Source organism: Phalacrocorax aristotelis, chromosome 1, assembly GCF_949628215.1.
Source record: "Phalacrocorax aristotelis chromosome 1, bGulAri2.1, whole genome shotgun sequence".
Taxonomy (NCBI): Eukaryota; Metazoa; Chordata; class Aves; order Suliformes; family Phalacrocoracidae; genus Phalacrocorax; species Phalacrocorax aristotelis.
In genome coordinates, this window is record NC_134276.1 from 205,557,309 (window position 1) to 205,579,421 (window position 22,113).

Sequence of the window (22,113 nt, forward strand, 5' to 3'; positions counted from 1 at the left end):
TCTAGTACTAAATTCTAAAAGTTGATTAATGATCTTATATATGTAGTAATTCTAGGAAACTATACATTTCTTTCAGCTTAGGGAAGTATTGTTGATGTTAGTTACTGTTGTTTTTTCGTTTAACTCAGTATAATGCATGAAAGCCTAACCTGAAGCCCAAATTTATGCTTTTCTGGCTTGAGGCTTATACTTAAACTTAGTGATTCTTACAAAAAAACCCCTTTGGTTTCTACATTAGGAACAAGTTACCTGTTTTTCAAAATGAGCCTTGGTTGTTATCAGACTAGTATTTGTCTTGCAGTTTTAGCACTTAAACATTACTTGAGTAGTGAAGGTCTATTTGAAAAAAACACACATACATACATTCTGTTTTTCTCTTTTCCTACTCAACTGTTTGAGGCTACTTCTTCCTATTAGTTTTCAGGTTTCATGTGAGATGTATAAAACCTTCTCAAATCAAGCTTGGAAGGGTTGTCCTGTTACTCTACTCATACAGCTTAGTAACTTGTGGAGTAAGCCCCTCTTGACTGGATGTGCATATATATGTATGTGGTGAGAACTGCATTCCCTTTTGCACTGTTAAAAAAATTTTTAAAAAGTGCCAAAAGTATTTTTAATGCATTAAAAATTGGCCTCTCTGGGTTTCTGCTTATTGCAGATAATTTAATATTAGTGCTTCTTCCTTAGCGCTCACAGCTGAGCTCACTGAAACTTATTATTTTACAATGAGTTGCCACTGAAAGGCTGATACTCACTTTATTCCAGAAGGGGAACAGCAAATTTTCCCATTAATTAATAAGCTAAGCTTTCTCTTCCTTCATTTGTCTTATATTAATTAACTTAGTTGAACAATAACATTATGGAATGGCACAGAAATTAAGTTCTAACATGTTTACTGTTGACAGTTTGACCTTTTTGTCCAAAGCCTCAATAATGTTTTAGATGATCCTCTTAGTAGACTTAAAAATTAAAACTCTGTATGTGAGCTAGCACATTGGTAATGTGCAAACAGGAGGCTTAATAACTGCTTTTTCCACCACAAAACACATGCTAAAGCATCTTGCTGTGTGTTTATCTTTGTAAGCTTATAATAAAATTAATCCATGCAAATATATAATAACTACAGAAAGTGTTTCTTTTGGTTTTGTAGTCATTTAGAAATAAAGTTGACTCAGGTTTTTGGGAATAGTTCAGGGAATAGTAGGTGAGTTCTACAGCTTCCTACAAGAGAAGTGGAACAGCAGTTACTTTGGTTTAAAAAAAAATACAAATGCTGTTAGTCTTTTGCCGGGAAGATGTGAGGGATGGTGGAATGAGATTAAAGATGGGAAGGGAGGATAAAACACCTTAGTAACATTGTCTCTTCTCTTCATTATTTCGTCTGCCTTCCAACAAATGAATGGTTCCTTTTTGGATTTTTCCATTTTATACAGCTCTCCTTAGCCATTTTTTTGTGTTCAGGTCTCCCTTGTATATGTGGAATACCTTATCTTGGGAGGAATGTGAGGCGACTATCCCAATTCTCTTGATTCATTCAATGTATATATTAATGAGGAATTTGATCTTCTGCTGTGTAATCCAAGCTCTCACAGAATGCCTCACTCCTTAAAGGCAGTGCATATTCCCTCACAGGGGCACAAGACCAATCGAACAGATTCTTGATAGTTTAATGACCTATGTCCAGTGTTCTACTTATAATAAAAATAAAAAATCTGGAAACCTGATTTATAACACTCTTTTTTTCTTTCCCCACAAGTGGTCTGTGAATCTAACAAACAAAATCTAATAAATCCAAGACATTAATAGCTTTTTTGATTATTTTTTTCCATGTCATTTACTTTGAGAATACAGAAGCTTAAGTGAAGACTTAAAATAGTCTTTATTGTAAGGTAGCAAGCTGCTATTCCTTTTCATTCCTTCATCGACTGTGCTTTCTAATTTGGAAGCGTAATCATCCAAACGTTTGCTTTGAGGAAGCCTTTTTCGGGCATTAGATATTCTTGCTGCTACATCTATTGACTAGTTAAGGGCGTTGATATCTAGAGAATATTACAAAATCTGTTAATCAGTATGAATAGTCTTAAGAATAATACCAAAGTGTAATTCACGAACTTATTTTGGTATTTGAAAACACGCTTAATTAGTGTTTGTAAGATATATTGAAATATGTTGTTGAGGTGTTACTAGATAATATGAAAAAGGATAAATCACCTTCTGTTTAGTAGAGTTTTCAATAAGCAGAATGTATTTAAAACAACAACAAGAAAAAAATCTGTGTACAGAGTACTAAACAGCATGCTTGTTTGCAGCTTCAGGAAATGGCATACTTGCTTTGAATGAATAACACTTAAAGAAACTTTTAACATACCTTTTTTTTTTTTTTGTTAAGATGGAATAGAGAAGTTTCTCATTTACATTTGAGGCTGTGGTTCTTCTATTGCCAAAGTTGCTCTGGAGTTTTAGTTTTAAAACATAGGTTTCCTTTTCTTTCAGTAGCTAATGATATAATTTTCTTTCAGACACTGACAGTTTATTTTGTAACAATTTTAGGAAAAGATAATGGGTATTATTTAGAAGATGAAATAGTTACAAATATTGCCTCAGATGTTAATATTATTAGCTTGTGGTCGTCTTAGTAGTAAAATGAAAACATGTTTTGAGAGGGATAAGCAGGATTTGGACTGGGGAAAAAAATTGAGAGAATCATTAATACATATATTTGTTTCAACTATAGATCTAAAAAAGCAAAAAACTCAATAGATAAATCCACTGAGACTGATAATGGCTACGTGTCCCTTGATGGGAAAAAGACGGGTAAAAGCAGTGAAGAATGTATTCAGGCCCATGAACGCCGATGTGAAGTGATTAAGCCAGAAGAGTCAGGGTGGAGCACTGCAACAGTGAGAGATGTCTTCAACAATCACAGTCATCACAAAGTAAGTGCGCTTTCTTGCTTTCAAAGCAGGATTATTAATTTTTCAAATTATAGGTGTATTTTTATGATGCTTTTGATGCACTCTTATCTACTTTATCTTTAAAAATGTTTTAAAAATGAAATTAGGCTTAGGGTCCTGGGACCAAAAATTGTCATCATCTTTGTGGTTCATCCTTATATTCGTAGCCTTTCCTTTTTCTTGTAGGAGTGTCCTTGCTGACATCTAAACATTCTTTGCCATTCTTATTTCAGTGCACCAATTTGGGTGCTGTCTTTTGTCTGTGGGTTTTTTCCAGACCAGCTAAACACACTGTACCTTTTCCTGCCTCTTTGATACTCTGGGCACAGGTCTGTCTCTATTGTAAAATGGAAGAAATTTGGGATTACTGACAATTTGTAATGTTGAGGTCATTCTGAGCATTTGCCTGTGAATCATCTTCCTTTTCTTTTTTTTTTTTTTTTTAACGATCTCTGTAGAAGATGAGGAAAGCATAATTTCCCTCCCAATGAAGTAGGCACATTAAATAGAAGTTGGCAGAGGCTCAAATAGTGTCCTCTTTTCTTTCCTTCTTCTCATCTCTTCCTCCAAAGACAATCAATACATTTCAGTGCCACTGCAAAAGGTAGTAGATAAGACACCCCAGACTGTTCTGCCTGCCCCTCTTTCTCTATGCAATTCAGCTGTTAAAAAAGTGAAATGGCCTGACCTTGAAGCATCCCAGAAAACAGAGTTCATCATGGAAGAGAGAATGATGTCTGAGTTGTGGGGGGGGGGGGGGGGGGGGGAAGGATTAGTTGTATTTGTGGAGAATATCTTCACTATTTTTGTCCTTTTAGCATTTCACTGATGAAATGAAGACTCCAAAGGAAACTTTACAGGGTCCTATCTGGTGATCTCATAATAAACGAGAATATATAAAAAAAGTTTTGACAGCTGAGTGATCATTTGCTGCCCTTTTTTTTTCTTTCTGTTACTGTCTGGGCTACTTAAACTTTAGTTTAAAACCAGGGAAATGGGAAGTTAAATTAACGATCTGAGTAGTCTACATGCAATCTGTAGCACTTTGTCATTGGAAGAAGAGGTAAATGTTAACTTTGTACTGTATGTGTTGATAACTCAATGTTACAGTGTCTGCTATCACAATTTTGGTGGGGTTTTTTTGGTTGGTTAGCGTTTGTTGTTTGTTTTTGTTGTTGTGGGTGTGTTGGTGTTTTTTTGTTGTTTTGGGTTTTTTCCCAAAAGTTCTGGATATATTGCCTCTAAGCCTTTCTTGGTTGGTAGGTAGACAAAATTGCATTTAAAGAACGAACATCAGAATCGTTCTTAAGTATAATATAAACTAGCCCTTCATTATCTGAGAAATGTTTATTTTGATATTAAAATTTCTATTTTATAATTTCTGCTGTACCACTTGATTTTGACAATTGGAAAGACATTAATATAGGATTTAACTGAGCAGAGATAATGTTGAAGAAAGAAATTTTATTTCAGTAATTGAGAACAAGGCCTAGTAAGTATGAGAGTTTGTCTCACTAATACTGTATTTCTTGCACTAGGAAACTCACAGGACTGTGACAAATTTATCAGATGAAGTTTCTAGTGAGGAAGGAGTTGAAACTGGATATTCTTTCCGTCGCAATGTAGAACGCACTTCTAGTGATTGTACACTTCGAAACAGAAAATCTCACCATTATAAGAAACACTATCCTCTGGAGGTATGTTCTTTTCCGTTGCTTCTTTTCTTGGTTTGTTATTGAGTAGATATATTTTCCTCAAACCTTTTTCTCCTATATTGGATTTCAGAAGTCTGTTAATTGGAAGTCATGCTCGTGGGGGACAGGGTTTTTTTCTTTTTTTCTTTTTTTCTTTTTTTCTTTTTTTCTTTTTTTCTTTTTTCTTTTTTCTTTTTTCTTTTTTTCTTTTTTTCTTTTTTTCTTTTTTCTTTTTTCTTTTTTCTTTTTTCTTTTTTCTTTTTTCTTTTTTCTTTTTTCTTTTTTCTTTTTTCTTTTTTCTTTTTTTCTTTTTTCTTTTTTTCTTTTTTCTTTTTTTCTTTTTTTCTTTTTTCTTTTTTTCTTTTTTTCTTTTTTCTTTTTTTCTTTTTTTCTTTTTTTCTTTTTTTCTTTTTTTCTTTTTTTCTTTTTTTCTTTTTTTCTTTTTTCTTTTTCAGCAATTTGGAATTAAGAGGTAAAGATTTTTATTTCATTGGTTTGAGCTTAATCCTATTTTTCAATTTGTTGTAGGGAGCCTAAAATATAATCTGTGAGTCTTGCATCAGGTATGGCCAACTGCTGCTGTCTTTTGACACCAGTTATCTCCTCTGGAAACTTGATTTGTTACAGCAACAGCAGTAATTTGCAATATGCAAATTTTCATGCTAGTGCTGCTGTTTCTCTCCATTTAGTTAGTATTTTGGATTCACTAGCCTGCTTGTGGAGAAGTCTGACTCTTATCTCTGAGTTTTCGTTCCTTCATGTTTATTGAAGCAACTGTTTAAAATATTGTCATAAAAACTCAGCAAAATTGTTAATGCATAAAAATACTGAAATGTTAAAAGACTGGATGACATCATAGCTTAGAAGGGGGGAATTAATGGATTCCATATTAGCATAGTCCTTAATTTTAAGGATTCATACATTGAAAGAGAAAGGGATACATTATCGTGTTATTTATTTATAATTTTAAAGACATGATGCTCCTTTTTGCTAATGGTATGAAAGTTCAGAGAGATATAGAATATGTTTTTAAAAAGCCGTATTGCCATTTTTATTTGAGGACTGTGAGAAAAGAGTGTAAAGAGTAATTTGAGCTCTAACTAAAGTCCACTTACAGATGGGTTTAATAGGCATTGCCTCATGAGTAAGCTTTCTACTTGCTATAAGAAACATCTCCTTAGAAGGGTTCAGAAACTGCTTTCTCTGATAACAATTGCAAAGCTTTGAAGTTGATGCTTTGCATAAAAACAGTATGAGAAAACCTTCTATTCTTTCATTCATTTCTCACAGGCTTTGGTTAAAAAGATCCAGAGGCTAATTGATATGAGCGTTTAATGCCTTTTGCATGTTTGATTTAGGGTAACTGAACAGGTCGATACTTGGAAGTGTTTGTTTCGTATTACAGAAGATGTCTCTTGGCTATATACTTGGGCATCTGGTAGTGCTTGACAAGAGGAAGCAGAAAGACATGAGTACAGTCAATTTTTTATCAGCTTAAATATATTTTCTCTTGCATAGAGTGCTTCACAGCTAGGGAAGACTGCGCAGACGTCTTCAGAAACTGAAGAGACTAAATTTGCTCTGTGTGTAGCTTTGGCAGTAATATTTCACACTTGTTCCCCGTTTCCTTACCCGACTGATGCCATGAAAGAGGAAGCCTGTCTTTGTTGTTACCAACTCGCCTCCCCCACACGATTACAAAGGAAATGAAACAATAGTTTTCAAATCTGTGAAAGCTTTCTTTGTATTTAAAAAAAAAATATTAGTGAAGTCAGCGGATATACTCTCAACTTCTGTCCTACATTTTCTTTTATCTTCATGTTTACTTGTCAACTTAATTGTTGTTTGAGCAAGCTTTTTAAATGTTCTTTCTTTATTAGCTTCAAGACTCAATGGTACCCAGTAGTTACTGCCTTCTATAAATAGGGCTTTTTTAAGAAAAAAGAAATAGTTCAGACTATTTCTGCATTGATATTATCTCTTATTGTGTAAAAGAAAGGGAAAGAGTTCAGACCAAATTTTTTCTAAATATTTCTTTACAAAATTTCTTACATAAAATGCATTAAACGTGATTTTCAGGAAGAACAAAGAACATTTTTTCAGATAGTGATGCATTACAAATCATACTAAACTAGTAGGTCTGCTGAAATGTTTTTTTTTTTTTTAGTGTAAAATATTGTGTATATTCTCGAGAGAAACTAGTAGAAAGAAAAAAATTCTCTGTTAGGAGGGAACGGAATCTGCCTGAGGATGGTGATGAGTAGGAGAGTACTGCATTTAAGACTACCTACCTGTCTTGCAGGAAATAGAGTCTGCCTACTGTAGACAGGAGTTTAAAGCTCTGAATTCTTGTTCTTAAGACAACATTAGATTGTTTCATGTGTATGCATGGGGAGATTTGAATGTGCCAAACTTAATATTTTTCTTTCTTCATCTAATATATAAGTAAAATCTGAACAAAATAAGGCATGCTTGTTTCTCAAGTAGTTTGTTGAAAATAACTAAATTTTAGGTGTGACTATATAGATTACACATACACCTAGCATTAGCTATGTATACTCTTGCTTGTTTTTCCTCTCTACACCTGACGCAGAACTGTCTTCAAACAAGCTCATTCTGTCTTTGAGAAAGTAAGTTAGTAGTAATGATGGGGGAATGTGATTTGTCAGGGACTTTGAGAGTTGATTCCGATTTTATTATAGGCTTTTACAATTAGAAATGTGATTCTGGAACCTATTAAGCTTTCTTTTAAAACTGCTTAAATTGTGTCCACACTGCTTGCTTGAAGGACTGTTTGAGAGCCTCAGGTCTTGGATAACTAGAAATATCTGTTCATTCTTCCTCCAGGGCCTTGCCCTTTCTAGAGAAAGGATTCCTTTCTGAATGGAGAAGTTAATAAGTAGCTGAAGTACTTCAGCTCAAACAACTAGAGACAGAAAATCCAAATGTCAAATTAATTAAAAATATTTTGTGAATGATGCTTTTCTCACTCTCAGTCACATTTCTGTATTACAATTTCAGTCCAGTGTAGATGGCTTTAAGCCTCACTCGTGTCTCACATTTTCACTAAAATTATAAAGCTGTAAAGTGTTTTAAAAGAGGCTTAATTTATAGCTTATAAAATCAGAAGTTTGAGACATAGTTGGAGTTTGAGGCTTGATAAGTGCTGTTAAAGTCTAAATTAATGAGCTTTAAAAAAAAAATCTTTAAAATAGTTATTTCATTTTAATAGTTAATATAATTTGATTCTTCATTATATGACTCCCTCCCCAACAAAGCAGGGACCATGGACTGTTACTTGTTTTTACAGTGTCTAAAAATGTGCAACCTCTTGGATACTCCTTCAACAAACATATCATTATTTCTGATGAGAAAGATAATGAATTGGATCGTAAAAACCAGATAAGCACAAATTAACTAATTTGAACTTTATGACTATTTTGTCAGGAAACACTGTAAAATCAAAAAAGCTGCATTAATTCCAATGCATGTTCTAATTTCAGGATACACCTAAATCAGGTACTAGCTGCAGTTCTCGGTGTTCAAGCTCCAGACAAGATTCTGAGAGTGCGAGGCCAGAATCGGAAACTGAAGATGTGCTGTGGGAGGACCTCTTACACTGTGCAGAGTGCCACTCTTCCTGTTCCAGTGAGACAGATGTAGAAAGCCCTCAAGTGAATCCATGTGTGAAGAAAGAATACAGGGATGACCCATTTCATCAGGTTGGTATCCACCAATTCTGATATTTTTTTTTTTTTTTACACTGCACACAAGTTCAGTAGTACCAACTTTATCATATCTCAGGAGGCCTGGGAGAAAGAACTCTATATTAAAGAAAAATAACAAAGCCAAAGTGATTTGATAGGATTAAAACAAGGAAAATTCGATTTCTGCTACTCAGTCATTCATGGGTCAAATACAGAGGATATGAAAATATACTGAAATAGCCTGCAGAATATTTGAGTGTTTGAATCTTAGTTCTTAATCAGAACAAGTGCTGATTGATTTAAATTTCCTCTGTGGTAGATGGTTCTGTTTTGTTTGTTGTTTGGTTTTTTTCCTCTAGTGGAATTACTTTTTTTTGTGAGTACATATCAGACATCTTTATTATTGTGTATATATAAAAAAAGAAACAGAAAGATAACATACATAATATCTAATGTTATATATATGTATATATATGATGCTACATGTGTATTTTTATATATATACTAAATGTAATATGTAATATTTTTCTTTTTACCTTAAAGCTAATAATTTTATTTCCCTTCTTTAATGCTATTCTGTAGCAAGATATAGGCAGTCATTTCTGAAAATTTTAGTGTGTGTTTGGGCAACACTTCAGTTGCAGCCTGCCTTGGGTTAATGTTGGACAGATTCCATTGTTAATACTTTATAAAATCCATTCAAATATCGCAGTGCCCATTATATTTGCAGTACAAGTCTTATCTTTAAATTGTGTGTTAATTGCATTGCTAATTTGGACTATTTAAGTAAAAAGGTGGAGAGAATGTGAAACATTCTTCTGGGTAAGCATGTTGTATGCGTTGGTAGTGCATCATCAATACTAAGGAATGCCATGCAAGAGATGGTGCTAATGCTAGCGAAGGAAAAGAATTTCAAAAGACAGACTGTTCACTCATAACTAGAATTGAAAATGATGTATTTGTTGATTTAAAAAAAAATTCCCCAATCTCACACCACCCCCCATCCCCCCACCCCCCAAAAAAAAAACCCAACCAAACCAACGCGAAGGGATAGTAATTTGGCATGCGGTCTTTACTTTTTTTTTTATTTATTTTTAGTTCTTCTTGCTTACATTCTATATAAAAACTAAAATGGAAGCTTTACAATAGGGAGTTGAATTGCATTGCATGCATTGGCTTTGTTTTTCTGCAGTTGAGCGTTTTTCTGTTTGATTGTAGATAGTGAATTTTTCAGCTCCTGGTGTTGATACTCCCTCTAGAGGGAGACCTTGGAAATCGATGGTTAAGAAAGTCTTGCAACTAATGTTTGCATTGTTTTAATAGTATAAATCGATTTTTTTTCATGCAATGGAAAAAAAAGGGAGGTGACTGGGTACTTAGCAGAATACAAAGATTTCAGATAAGTACTGATAAAGCAAGTAATAAAATAAAAGCTTTACTTTTAATTAATGATGAATTTTAAAAATAATATCATGCCCCTCCCCCTGCCCCTCAGCACCGCCACATCCAGTAGTTTGATGCACATAGTGCTAGGTGGCCAGGCATCGTTGAGAGCAATTTAAATCACCTGAATGGCAGAGGAGTGAGACAGGGCTGAGGGAAGTCACGAAATGGCTGCAGCAGAACTGGTTGCCTCAACATTTTTCTGGATCCTTCAGTTGTCACTTGGCTCTCTGTTTAGAGTAAAGGTGCCTCAGCCCATAGGTACATTCAGGAGATTAGGCTGGGATTGCTTGGCTCTTGGAGCAGCGTATATTGATTAGGCTCCTGCCACTTTCTCTGAGCCTTGCCAGATACAGGTAGCATAGGGGTGCCTTTATCCATAACAAGGATTGTGAAGTACACAAATATCATTAAAATCAAAACAATAAAAAATGTTGGCCTTGGGATTAACCTGAGAAGAGTACTTTTCAGAATGGTAGGGGAAAAATAATAATCAGAAAAATAAAATATTCCATTAAACATGTGGCAAAATTAAAGATGGCTTATAAGTAGACCTTTTTTTTCATACCTCTCCTTTGATATGGTTGAGCAAAAAAGTAGTCAATTAATCCTCAACCACAATAACTCAACACTGTTAAAAAATGAAGTATGGTGAAGGAGAGACCTCTGTACTCACAGCTTTTTCTTGGAAAAGAAGTGGGTGATTTTGAGGAATGTGGTTAACATATTTTTATATAGCATTTACTTCTACTATATGTTACTATATTTGTGTCAGTCTACAGCATTTTTGTCAGTATATTGCTGACAAAGGCATATTGACATGACAATAGATTTTTATCTCTGATAAAATATATTCCTTTTCTTCCCCAGAGTCATTTGCCTTGGATCCACAGTTTGAATCCAGGACTAGAAAAAATAAGTGCAATTGTATGGGAGGGTAATGACTGCAAGAAAGCAGATATGTCTGTGCTTGAAATCAGTGGTATGATAATGAACAGAGTGAGTATTCTTTTTACTTTATGCAAATATTATATTTAGGAGTCTAAGTGCTACCAAAACTAAGCTTGGTTTATGTTTGGGTTTTTGGGTTTTGTTTTGGGTGTTGGTTTTTTTTTTAAATTATCTGTATTGGCATTATTGTTCCATGGCTTACATCACTTTGATTTACTTGGTACTAGCAGATAAAAGAGCTACCAACTCTTAATTGTTGGGACAATAAAATGTGCTTGCATTGTTAGGCGCTTACTAACATAGCCAACCCCTTTTATTGTTCCAAAGCGATATATGCTGTGAATATTCTTGTTCATCGGAATCAAGGAGATAAATAATATGTTGATGTAGGAATATACAGATCTGAGTATCTGGATGCTGAAGTTAAGATTGGAAAAGAAAGCTTTCCTCTTTTGGAAACAAACATCTAAGAGGATGAGTGGGACATCTTCCCTTCTTTTTCCTAGTACTCCTCTTCAGGAAACAGTTGGAAAAGCATTTAATTTATGTTGTACTCTTTTTCAATACAGTCAGCGTAGGCATTTTGTAGAGTTGAACATAAAATCCCGGCATAGCTTAAGAAAACTATCACTAATTCTGACAAGTTGATACTTACCATCTCCAACTTGTAAAGAAGCAATGTATTCACAAACTTAGTTCAGATATCTGTACCTGACTCGGAGACAATACAGTTTTGGGTGCAATCCACAGTAGAAGTAAACTTACAAAGCCATAGCCAGCACAATAGAAGTCCAATCCTGTCTGTGCTGTGAACATTTTGATTCCTTTAAAAAACATACAGCCTAAAAGCAAAACACAAATGGGAGCAACATACAGGATGTAAGCAACACAGTCTGATTGGCGTATCCTGCTAATTCAGCGTTGAATGAATTTTTAATATAAGAATATGCACTGGAGTCTCTTAACTGCAATGTTATATTGTTGGGTTTTTAAATGACTTGTCATATTTGGTTCCTGTGCATTAAGTGCTCTTCAAGGGCTTCCTTTTTCTTAGTAGTAAATTGTGAAGCTGTTTGGTTGAAGGTTTGATATAACTTATCAGGTTATATGGTGTTCTTTGTGATAGCAAGACAGTAACATTAATGATTTATTTATCGACTTAATTCCAAATTAATTCCAAAGTTACAAATATACCTTGTTTTGTTTTGATTTTAGGTGAACAGCTATATACCAGGAATTGGTTATCAGATTTTTGGAAACGTCATATCTTTAATCTTGGGTTTAATGCCATTTGTCTTTCGACTTTCCCAAGCTAAAGATCTGGAACAACTAGCTACACATTCTGCCACTGAACTTTGTGTGACTGCATTTGGATCAAATGGAGACATTCTGGTTCTCTCAATGGTCATTATAAGTTTTGTGGTCCGTGTGTCTCTAGTGTGGATTTTCTTTTTTCTGCTATGTGTAGCAGAGAGGACATATAAACAGGTATGAACAGCAAACCAAGAGGCTTCATCCAAAGCAAATCAAGGTTTAATGTTTGCATTTTTTGACATTGTGGATATTTTAAACCTGTTTTCTTCAGCACACTGTGATTCATAGGTCAATGATGACAAGTACTTCAGTGGGCTTACAGTTTAGGAGATGTCTCAGTTGCAATGGACTGAAGTCTCTGTACAGTCTCTGTAGATAAATCTTTTTTCCTGGAGAGCATTTCTGAGGGAAAACTTTTTAATCTTTTATTTCAGATTTCTTGCTCAATGCAGTCATTCAGCTCTTAGTTTGTCTCAGTTGTCCCCAAGGAGTTTTAATAAAAGAACTCTATAAATTTCCAGTTTGTTTTACTGGTGTGTTTCATTCAAAACCTTCAGTTTAATTCAAAACAGTTCAGTCCAGACCCTAGCCAAGAGCCCTGCCTGCTTTGCTGGTAGATCAGTCCCACGCTGGCAACCATGAGAGCTGCTGTCTGAAGTAATACACCTGTTAATTTATTGCTTGTTATTGCAATGTAAACTTTTAAGGGAGTTTTGATATTGCTTACTAGCTGCAGAGTACAGATAATTCTGGTCTGCAAAAGGAAAATTTTTTTACTTTTCTCAAATTATAGCCAAAATATGTGATTTCATACAGTAGAACAGAATTAACCTGCTTCTAATAATAATTTCTGTTGGAAGGAACTTCTGTGATACAGGCAATCCCTAATGCAAATGATTGGCAGGTTTGATTTTCTCCCAAATTTTAAGAGCACAGCGTATCTGTTGACTGAAGTTTGAAGGAAGGAACTCAAAGCGTAGCTAAATTTTGTTTATCATTAGAATATGAAGACTTCTAAGCCTTGTTAATGTATCTCCTCTTTTTAGTAACATGCCACTGTGATTTCTGCACTATATGAACATAATTTACGTTGATACGTTGTGCATTACTTTGACATATTAAGTGAAGCCTTTTCTCTATTTTCTTTTAGTGCCCTTGAAAATCAGTTAACAAAGTGGTTTTTCTTTTTCTTTGCAGAGGCTACTTTTTGCCAAACTTTTTGGTCATCTAACATCTGCCAGAAGGGCAAGAAAATCAGAGGTTCCTCACTTCCGCTTGAAGAAAGTACAGAATATAAAAATGTGGCTTTCTCTCAGGTCCTATCTAAAGGTAAAATAATATATGTTTTTGCTACCACTTTAATATAAAATATCTCATATGCTGTTGATGGAAGGTTGGTGTTCTAGTCTGAATTTTTCCTCCTGTGCACTTACTCCTGTTGGTGTACATGTGCTTTATACACTTCACTTTAGTGACTCTAGGCCAGCAGTGTCTGCAGTCAGCCAGATTGTGAGACAGAAAATGTCCGGTTTTTACCGTGGAGTAAGTATGAGTGTGTTCAGAGTTGGAGTCTTGTCTTACTAATGCGAGCAGAAAAATCTCTCGGGTGAATATGTTGGGTAAAAATAACCACTTGTTGCATAATACAGACAATACCCTATTGTAAGAACCCCACAATTAGTGTCATTAACACAGAAGGAATTTATGAATTAGACAGTTTATGCACATATTTGTGCTGTGAGTGTACACGTGCCAGGTGAAGCTAGAAATTATGCCCAAGTATTACCTGTAAGACATCCCAATCCCTCTATTGTATGTTCAGCTCATATTTGAGTGATCTCCTTAACTCTCTAATGATCTTTTCGAACCAGAGCATTTTGATGATTCTTTGTGAAAGGATCCATATTATCTAACTCAGGGTTGGCTTTTTGTCTGTCTGTTGTGTCCCTGTCCTGTCATGTCCGCCCCGCCATGTCCTCCCCACCCCCGCTTTTTTTCTATTTTTCTCTCTGCATTAGGTAATTCAACTCAGATGAAGCCAGTTTTTTTTTTCCCCTGGCTTCTTTCTGTAGAACCAGTTTATTGGTGAACAGCACCCGACAGTCTCTTGTTAGTGGTGGTAATCCCCATATTTGCATTTATGTTTCTTTCCGACAGCAATAAGAAAGGTTAGATGGAATCTGCTGAGAGTAGTTTTTAGAAGTAGGTAAACATAAAGAAGTTATGGTGTGGAGACTGGGGAGTGTGGAAAGCAGGCAAAATTATTTTTAATGTAATGCACAATCTTACATTTGAAAGATGCATTTTTTCGAGAGGAATTGGGGCGATTCATTTACAACACCCCATGTGTTATGGAAGCATCTGTAGGGAGGTTGTAAAAAAGAGATACCCTTCCTTCAAACTTTACATTTGAGAGACTTATATTTTTTCCTTGTAGTCTGTAATGTGTTGCTGGATGGGAGGAAAGGAGGGTAATATCACTTAGACAATAGATGTACTTTTGATGATTTAAAGACTGCATATGGTAGCGCTGTTGTGGAGAGAGTGTCTTGCCTTCTTTCCTCACAACCACATCTATATATTCCATCATTTCTTGTGCCACCAGAAACATCTGTGTAATTATGTGTCTAAGAAAAAAGCAGTCAGACAGTGGTCAGAGGCAGGTGCATAGGAAACCAACCCAACTGAAAAACAACCAGTCAAGAACAGTAGTTTTCGCCTCCATCTGTTGCTTTAGTGGTTCACCGGACAGCTCTGCAATGCCTGTGCTAGCACAAAGAAAGGAATGGATGCAAGCAGCTAAGGAGCAGGGCTGCCTTCTTGCACTGGTGCTGCTGGCATGTACTGGCCTAGCATTTGTCCAAAATACACTTGCATATTACCTGTCTGTATATGCGTCCACCTGTGAAGACACAAGCTGGGGTATATACACATTTCAAGCCTCACACAGGCAAAACACTGGCTCAGTATAGAAATAGTGCATGCATGCCTGCAGTAGTAATTTGCACTCAATTTTTTTTACTTGTTAAGCTTCCTATCTCTTTCTCCAAGTTCCAAGGTTATATCTTGCGTATGTACACCTCCCATTCTTCTCATGTTTATACAATTAGTAGCAAGTCTGGAGACCAAAGTTGAGAAATAAATGTGTATGATAACTTGTACGTGTTTCAGTGCAGCACAAGATGTTTAATTCTTTAATTAAAAAAAAAAAACAAAACCACAAAACAGGGAAAAGCTCAGTGGGTAGAAACATTTCATTGTACCAGTAAGCAAGAAAAAAAATAACTGAAAACAGTGAGGTTGCACCTTTCAAGACAAGTATGTTTGTTCCCCAGTTTTCCTTCGTGTTCGGGGGGAGAGAATTGTATTATTGCACCTATTACAATTGGAGAGTGATTTACAGCTACAATTTTTGTGTGTCAAAAAAAGGCAAGTAATGGAAAATACCAACCATGTGAAATCATATATTAGTATGCTCCTGCGATCTGGTGTCCAAAAATCTTTTGCCAGCACTGGTTTGGTACTTGGGGTTAAAGCTCAGTGACGTACTGAGTTTGTTATGTGAGGGAGTGCTGCCTAAATGAAAGTTACTTCACATCATGAAGGAGCTGACTGAACAAGTGGCGAATGTTTTCCTTTCTCATAGTTTCTGTAAATGCTTGCATCTGAATTAATCTCACATGCCTTTAGGGGTATTCAAATGTAGTGATATTAAGATCTAATATGGTGTTTGGAAATTTGCCGAGTTGCGAGCCGTGATGAAACATAGGTTCAAGGTGTGAATCTAACAGGATATGCTAAGTATCAACACTGATTGGGTAGGCTTTCACTCACCTATATGCGTATCCTTTATTTTCAGCGTCGAGGTCCTCAACGCTCAGTCGATGTAATAGTTTCATCTGCCTTCCTACTGACTATCTCAGTTGTGTTTATCTGTTGCGCACAGGTGAGAAAATCTTACATGTATGGAAACATCCACAACTTAAATAGTTTTAAAAATAATTTTGAGTGCCTTTTGCATGCTGATTCCTACTAAGTTAAAAGACCACAGTGAAAAATCAGTAACAGCTGTTACAGCTTTTCAGAAGATTAAGCTCCATTTTGTATTGTTCATTTTATCTACTTTAGAAGATTTTTCTGTAAGAGCTAAAGCAATTTATTGATAGCATAATTCCTAACATGACATTATTTTTAAAATCTGTCCTCTTTCATTTTCCATCATGGATTTTGAAACACAGTTTGGTCCCCCCTGTCCCCGTCCCCACCCCCACAAATTTGCATCAAAGCACACTTTTGCACACACAGTCGAGTGACCTTGGTTGATGATTTTTGTGAGAAACAAAATTGTTGGCTATATTAGCCTGCCCTCTAGTGGAATATCTTTTAGCAACCAAATCTATGTTTAAAGATGACTTTTATTGCTTAAGATTTTTCCTTGAACTTCTGTTTCAGAATACAGGGAATCTTCTGAATGGCTTCTGGTTTTCTGGTTGTATTTCTTATGCCACTTTCTTCCCTAGTTAACACTAATGTGTTTTCCTGGTAGCTAACTCTAAATAATATAAATTACTATATGTATGTATATTATATGAATATATAAATTAGCAGTAACTCTACTTGGATTCAGTCATCTATATAATTCAGTACATTTGAGAATAGATTTTGGTTTTTATGCCATATAGTGTCTTTGCAAGTTTGATCATGAGGTTAAAATTTTCTTAGCATGTATTTAATTTTCTGTTGTTTTAGGGATATGAAAAAAAGATGTGTCTAAATTCCGATTGACCCTTTCAAAGTATATCTTTTCTCAAACTTCATATATTAGACACAGTGATTTTAAATTATGATTCAAAAATCTTCTATGCCTAAAACCAATCCATATGCTTATTACTGTGAAATTATTCTTGGAGTTGGGAAATACATAATTGTTTTCTTATGTTGCAGTGTAATTATTACTTTGAACTGGATTTTTATTTTTTCCCCCCCTCTTTTGTTTTCAGCTGCTTCACATGCATGAGATCTTCCTTGATTGTCACTACAATTGGGAACTCGTAATTTGGTGCATTTCACTAACTCTTTTTCTCTTAAGATTTGTTACTCTTGGATCTGAAACCAGTAAAAAGTACAGCAATACCTCAATATTACTTACTGAGCAGGTGAGAATTTGTATAGACCTATATTCTTATATCTAAACAAGTAATTCGTCTGGTAGGTCTCAGGCATGCATTTTAGATGAATTAAAATAGCCTGGATTAGGGAGTTAATTATAGTGTAGTGAAACAACACTTTACAACCTGAAGTTCAGTTTCTGTGGAACTGTGTGACTTTGTTTAAAAGTTGTGTGGAACATTAAGATGACCATATCCTAACTTCTCTAAGTGAGCAGGCTTAGAGATACCAGTATATGTCATTTGATATAATTAAAGATCTAAGAGAACACAAACATAAAGCTTTTAAACACTAAAAAGAAGCCTGAACTCTCAATGTGTTGGATGGGGGAGTACAAGATTTGAAAACAAACTTATCCTCTACAAAGTTGGTCACTGTTTCCAATCCAAAATTTTTGACTGCTAAGTTGCGTGGATTACGTATAGTCTCCTCTGGACTCCTTGGAAACTTTTTCTTTCAGTCAACTGTCAAGCTTGGCTTTGGATCTACCTACTTTTCTTCTCAGGAATGTTCTAATCAGTATTTATACTTGCAAACTTCCCCCTCTGCTCTGCCTGGCACTGCTGATAGTTTTCCAAGCTAAGCATCTTCACTTAGTGTTTGAGCAGAAAGAGATTGCTTCTTACCTGAGAGGTTTCACACTGGTGCAAAATCAGGACATGGTAAATAGGCAGTTCGAGAAATCTTCACAGGTTTCCTACAGGAAATGTGTTCAAGTTGGAGAATAAAATCTTCCAAACTGAGTCTCTCAAAGCCAGGATGTGAAGCTTTTGACAGGTGATATAAATGCTTACATATTTTGCTTAATGAGAATTCATTCTGTCTTTAGTAAAGATTACACTGAGAAGACAGACTGCCTGTTTAGCTTGTCCTGAATGCTGCATTTCGCACCAGCGTGAAACCCCTCAGAGTTTCTGAGCCCAGAGAGCTTTGCATTGTTCTGTTGATCCTCAGAGTATTAATAGCCTAATGTCTCAGTGAAGTTTGTGTCATCTGTTTCTGGAATGAAAATGGAGGGAAATGCTTGGAATAAGGAATGGAAAAAAAATGCCGAGAACAAGGTGAGAGAGAGAGAGAATGTCAAGCCTGTTTGCTTTCATAGGTTTCTATGCTATGCTCTTCATGAGAGTCAGTGTTTGAACATTTTAAGCCAGCATGGACACTGAAAGAAGCACTCTCTGTATGTCCCCAGAACTTTAAAAACAACAACAACAAATAAATCAGAAAGTGCTTTGTCATCAGACACTTACTTTTGTATTGAATGCAGCTTAACCTGCTGTAAGTCATTTCCCTCAAAGAAGCCTGAGAGCTTCATGAAGTGAAAACCAAAACAGAATTCACAATTGTTTCTGAGAAAATAAAAAGGATGCGCGTCACTCTGGGTAAACTAATTTTGGACTGGTTTCACATACTAGCGGGATACCACAGCATATTTAGAGTGTTCTTGAGATAGACTTATGAAAGTCTGACATTTTGGCCTTTCATGAGAGGTCAAGCCTAAACAATTGACTAACACTAATTTGGTCTATAAAAGCACATCTGAACTGGTGTCCTTGAAAATCGTATACTAGTGTTATAGGCTTACTGAGGAGACAATAAAGCTTTAACACAAACAAACAAGAAACTACAACAAAAAACCCAAAAGGACAAACAAACCTCAACTCCCAGATTCAATTTGAATGCTTCACGGGTAAGATGAAATTGCAAATTCTACTTTCTGACAGCAAAGTTCCAGCCATTCCTGTGTGCTTAATATTCAACTTATGAATTTCATGGTTAGGAGTCATGGGAAACTAAAAGATCAATCATTTTACATCAAGGGATTTCTTTAACTGTATGCTGTTTGCCTGTAATTTTTCAAGTCCTTCTGAAAGTGGTTTTAATCAGTCTTGTAAATTAAGTGCCTGAGTCATTCCGTGTTGAGTAAAATACAATGTATGGTCTGATCAAAGTTGTTGTCTTGCCCGTTTCAAGTTTCAGAATAGGTGTGGTAGGTGGCTGTACATATACACATTCAAACTTCCCTCCTGATTCAAAGTTTGTTGTTGAATGTTGGTTTGGGTTTTTTTTCATAAATTAATGAAATCATAGTAACTGTTAAAGGAGATTTGAACCTTCCTAGGGTTTAGTAACTACCATTTTTTTCAGAGTTGCTAAATAGAGCCTTTATTCTTAGTTTTCCTCTTTATAAATGCTTGAATTGTTGAAATAGGTATTATTACATTTAAAGGCTGGAATTTCTTTGCCTCTAAAAGCATAATTTTAGAGACAACTTTAAAATGAAGTTGATAGTTCAGGAGCTTAATATGCCTTGGAATATATTAGGGATAGTTTTTGATTTTTAACTTGTATAAGAAACTTACAGTGACCTTTTAAGGGAGATCTGATAATATTCAGTTACTTTGTTTAGATGCCTGTGGCCCTTATTTCAATTAACCACCTTACAACAAGGTGGTTAAATATATCATAGTATCATGTAGCATCGCTTCCTTTCTGCAGCTTTGTTTCTGTAGCTTGGTAAGAGTCTCTTGTCATCTGAAGGACTACTTCAGCATATTGCTAAATTGATCATTTTTTATTTTGTTGAAGGTCATCATCCTAAAATAAAGAGTTCACAGCTTTTCAAGATATTTTTCCTTTGATTTGCTTGTGTTATACATTAAAAAAGAAAAACTAACCTTTGCCTGGTCTAGGATATCAAAGATAGGTCATTTGCGAATGAAAGCTGATGTTTCAAAATTGCTAGAAGGCCAAAAGAGAGCTAATTTGTACTTTTTTTAGGTCAAAACAATGACCTAAAAAAGTCTGGATCTCAGAAGTGTTGAAATGATCAATATACTGTTCTTCTACAGCAATAGAGAGTTTAATAATTTTTCAAATATTTCAAGGCACTGGAAAGATTGATTTTTCTGCACTCGAGGTAGTCATGAAGTACTCAATTATACCAAAATCTTTCAAAAGAATTTACATTTTAGCAGAATTAGGTTTTAGCATTTCAGTCTGTTCAATAACATTTGGGGATGTTAAGCCTTGTAAGGTCTGCATACTAGTATAAAAACCTGGAAATCAATTGACAAACCTTAGGCAATTATTGAAGGAGGAAAAATAAATTATGCAAACCTTACATATGTGGTGGTTTTTCTTGCCTAATTTGTAGATTACACTAAACTTTGAAGTTGTTGCTTTAATAGTGTCAAATGTATTTTGTTATATAGTAAAACATTGTATTTTCCAATGGTGCTAAGCCAGTATTTGTTCTTAAATATTAAAAAGGAAGCAAAAAAATTTGCTTGCTTGCAGAAATGTCATTACTGTTCTATCATATGGCTGCTGAGTAATCACTTCATTTTATTATTAAATATTTCTAAACGAATTCCTTTAAATTCTGAACAAGTGGTGATACTCGTATTTTATTTAAATCAGATAAACTTGTACTTGAAAATGGAGAAAAAGCCTAATAAGAAGGAGGAACTGACACTAGTGAACAATGTTTTAAAACTTGCTACTAAGTTATTGAAGGTAAGAACTAAAATAGTATTACACTATTATATATAACTAAGAAGCAGAATAGATTGCTTAATGCGTCACTTTTGTTACTTCTGCAGGCAGTACAGTATGCTTTGGTTTAAATCTGCTCTGTAACTTCCACAGCGATGCTACTTGTTCATACACTACAGTCTGTTATGTCGCTATCATTGTGGATTACAAATTGTTATTATTATATACATTAAATTTTATTCTTTAACAGTATATGAGCAGCATGAGAGCAGGTACTTTGAGATGGGCAGGATGATGAACACTTGGGAAATAAATGATGCAGTTTTGTTGTCTGCTTTTAGTGTCAATATCCGTTTCTAGTAATAAGCTGCTGGAGGATTTGTATTCTTCCACAAAAATAATTCCTCTAAAAAACTGTCAGTAAGTTAGTGTTTCAGATTAAAACTCCATTATACCTGATGTCTTCTTCACTTACTGTCATAGAGGAATCCTTTTGGAAGACAGAGAGAAATTGTTACATAGGTCCATTTGTAAGTGAATTAAAGATATGGATTTCATTTAATGTAATTCAGATATTTAAGTCAGCTGTGCCTTTGAACTATTACTTAAATCTTTTTGCATAGAATTTTGCTGATTAGTAGAAAATATTTTGCTTATGCAGAATTATCTTTTTTGCCAGCTAACTATATTTGGTGGGTAGAAGACACTTCTTGGTGAGAGAACATGAATGTTTTTATTACTTCCCATTTCTAGAATTCTGCAGAAGAAAAATCATCTTACTATCAGTCATCTGGAGCTAGAGCATGGACATGCTTAGGGCTTTTAAAAATGTGTTATTGTTGCTGTTGTTATTAACAAAGCAGTGGTTGAGGTTCTCAGGAAGACACATTTGATCCTAAGTTGCCTCTGCGGAGTTCTTCGGTTCTTTCAAACTTGGAGATCTGTCATAATTTGGGAAACAAGCTGTTTTGTTCTTTTGATTGTCTTGGAGCTTAATTCTTGCCCCAGAAATGTTTAGCCTAAAGGAGAATGAGACATTTTCCTAATCCAAAACTTCCTTAAGGGTTACCTGAATACCAAATAAGAGTGATAAATTTAACACTTGAAAATCTTTTTTTATTTTAGGTTTGGCTTTTATGAACAAATAAAATCAACTAGATTTAGTATTTCGTATGGTTTTTTACACTAAAATTAAAGTATATAACTTACAATTGACTATAGTGGGCTTTCAAAGAGGAAGCCGGTCCTGATACTGCAAAAAACAAATTCATGACTTGCCTCCCCACCTCTCTTGGTGTGGTGTTTCAGTGCTTAATCACTTCTGCTGTTGTGTAAACCGTATCAAATTAAATTTGTCTAGCTTCAGCTTTCATAATTCAGACC

At 34.9% G+C, this 22,113-nt stretch overlaps 1 protein-coding gene across 5 annotated transcripts in view; it reads left to right on the top strand.

Moving 5' to 3' along the window:
- PHTF2 (putative homeodomain transcription factor 2) overlaps positions 1-22,113 on the top strand; it is a 75,406-nt gene that overhangs the window by 47,576 nt on the left and 5,717 nt on the right. For 4 of the 5 annotated variants that reach the window (XM_075081462.1, XM_075081465.1, XM_075081464.1 and 1 more), the window contains 9 exons: positions 2,735-2,936; positions 4,493-4,651; positions 8,152-8,370; positions 10,669-10,797; positions 11,965-12,237; positions 13,261-13,392; positions 15,923-16,009; positions 17,064-17,219; positions 20,656-20,751. In XM_075081462.1, the coding sequence (XP_074937563.1) occupies positions 2,735-2,936; positions 4,493-4,651; positions 8,152-8,370; positions 10,669-10,797; positions 11,965-12,237; positions 13,261-13,392; positions 15,923-16,009; positions 17,064-17,219; positions 20,656-20,751 (1,453 nt within the window). Of the gene's footprint in view, positions 1-2,734; positions 2,937-4,492; positions 4,652-8,151; positions 8,371-10,668; positions 10,798-11,964; positions 12,238-13,260; positions 13,393-15,922; positions 16,010-16,515; positions 17,043-17,063; positions 17,220-20,655; positions 20,752-22,113 lie in introns of those variants that run through there. The other variant, XM_075081466.1, reaches the window with a different exon arrangement.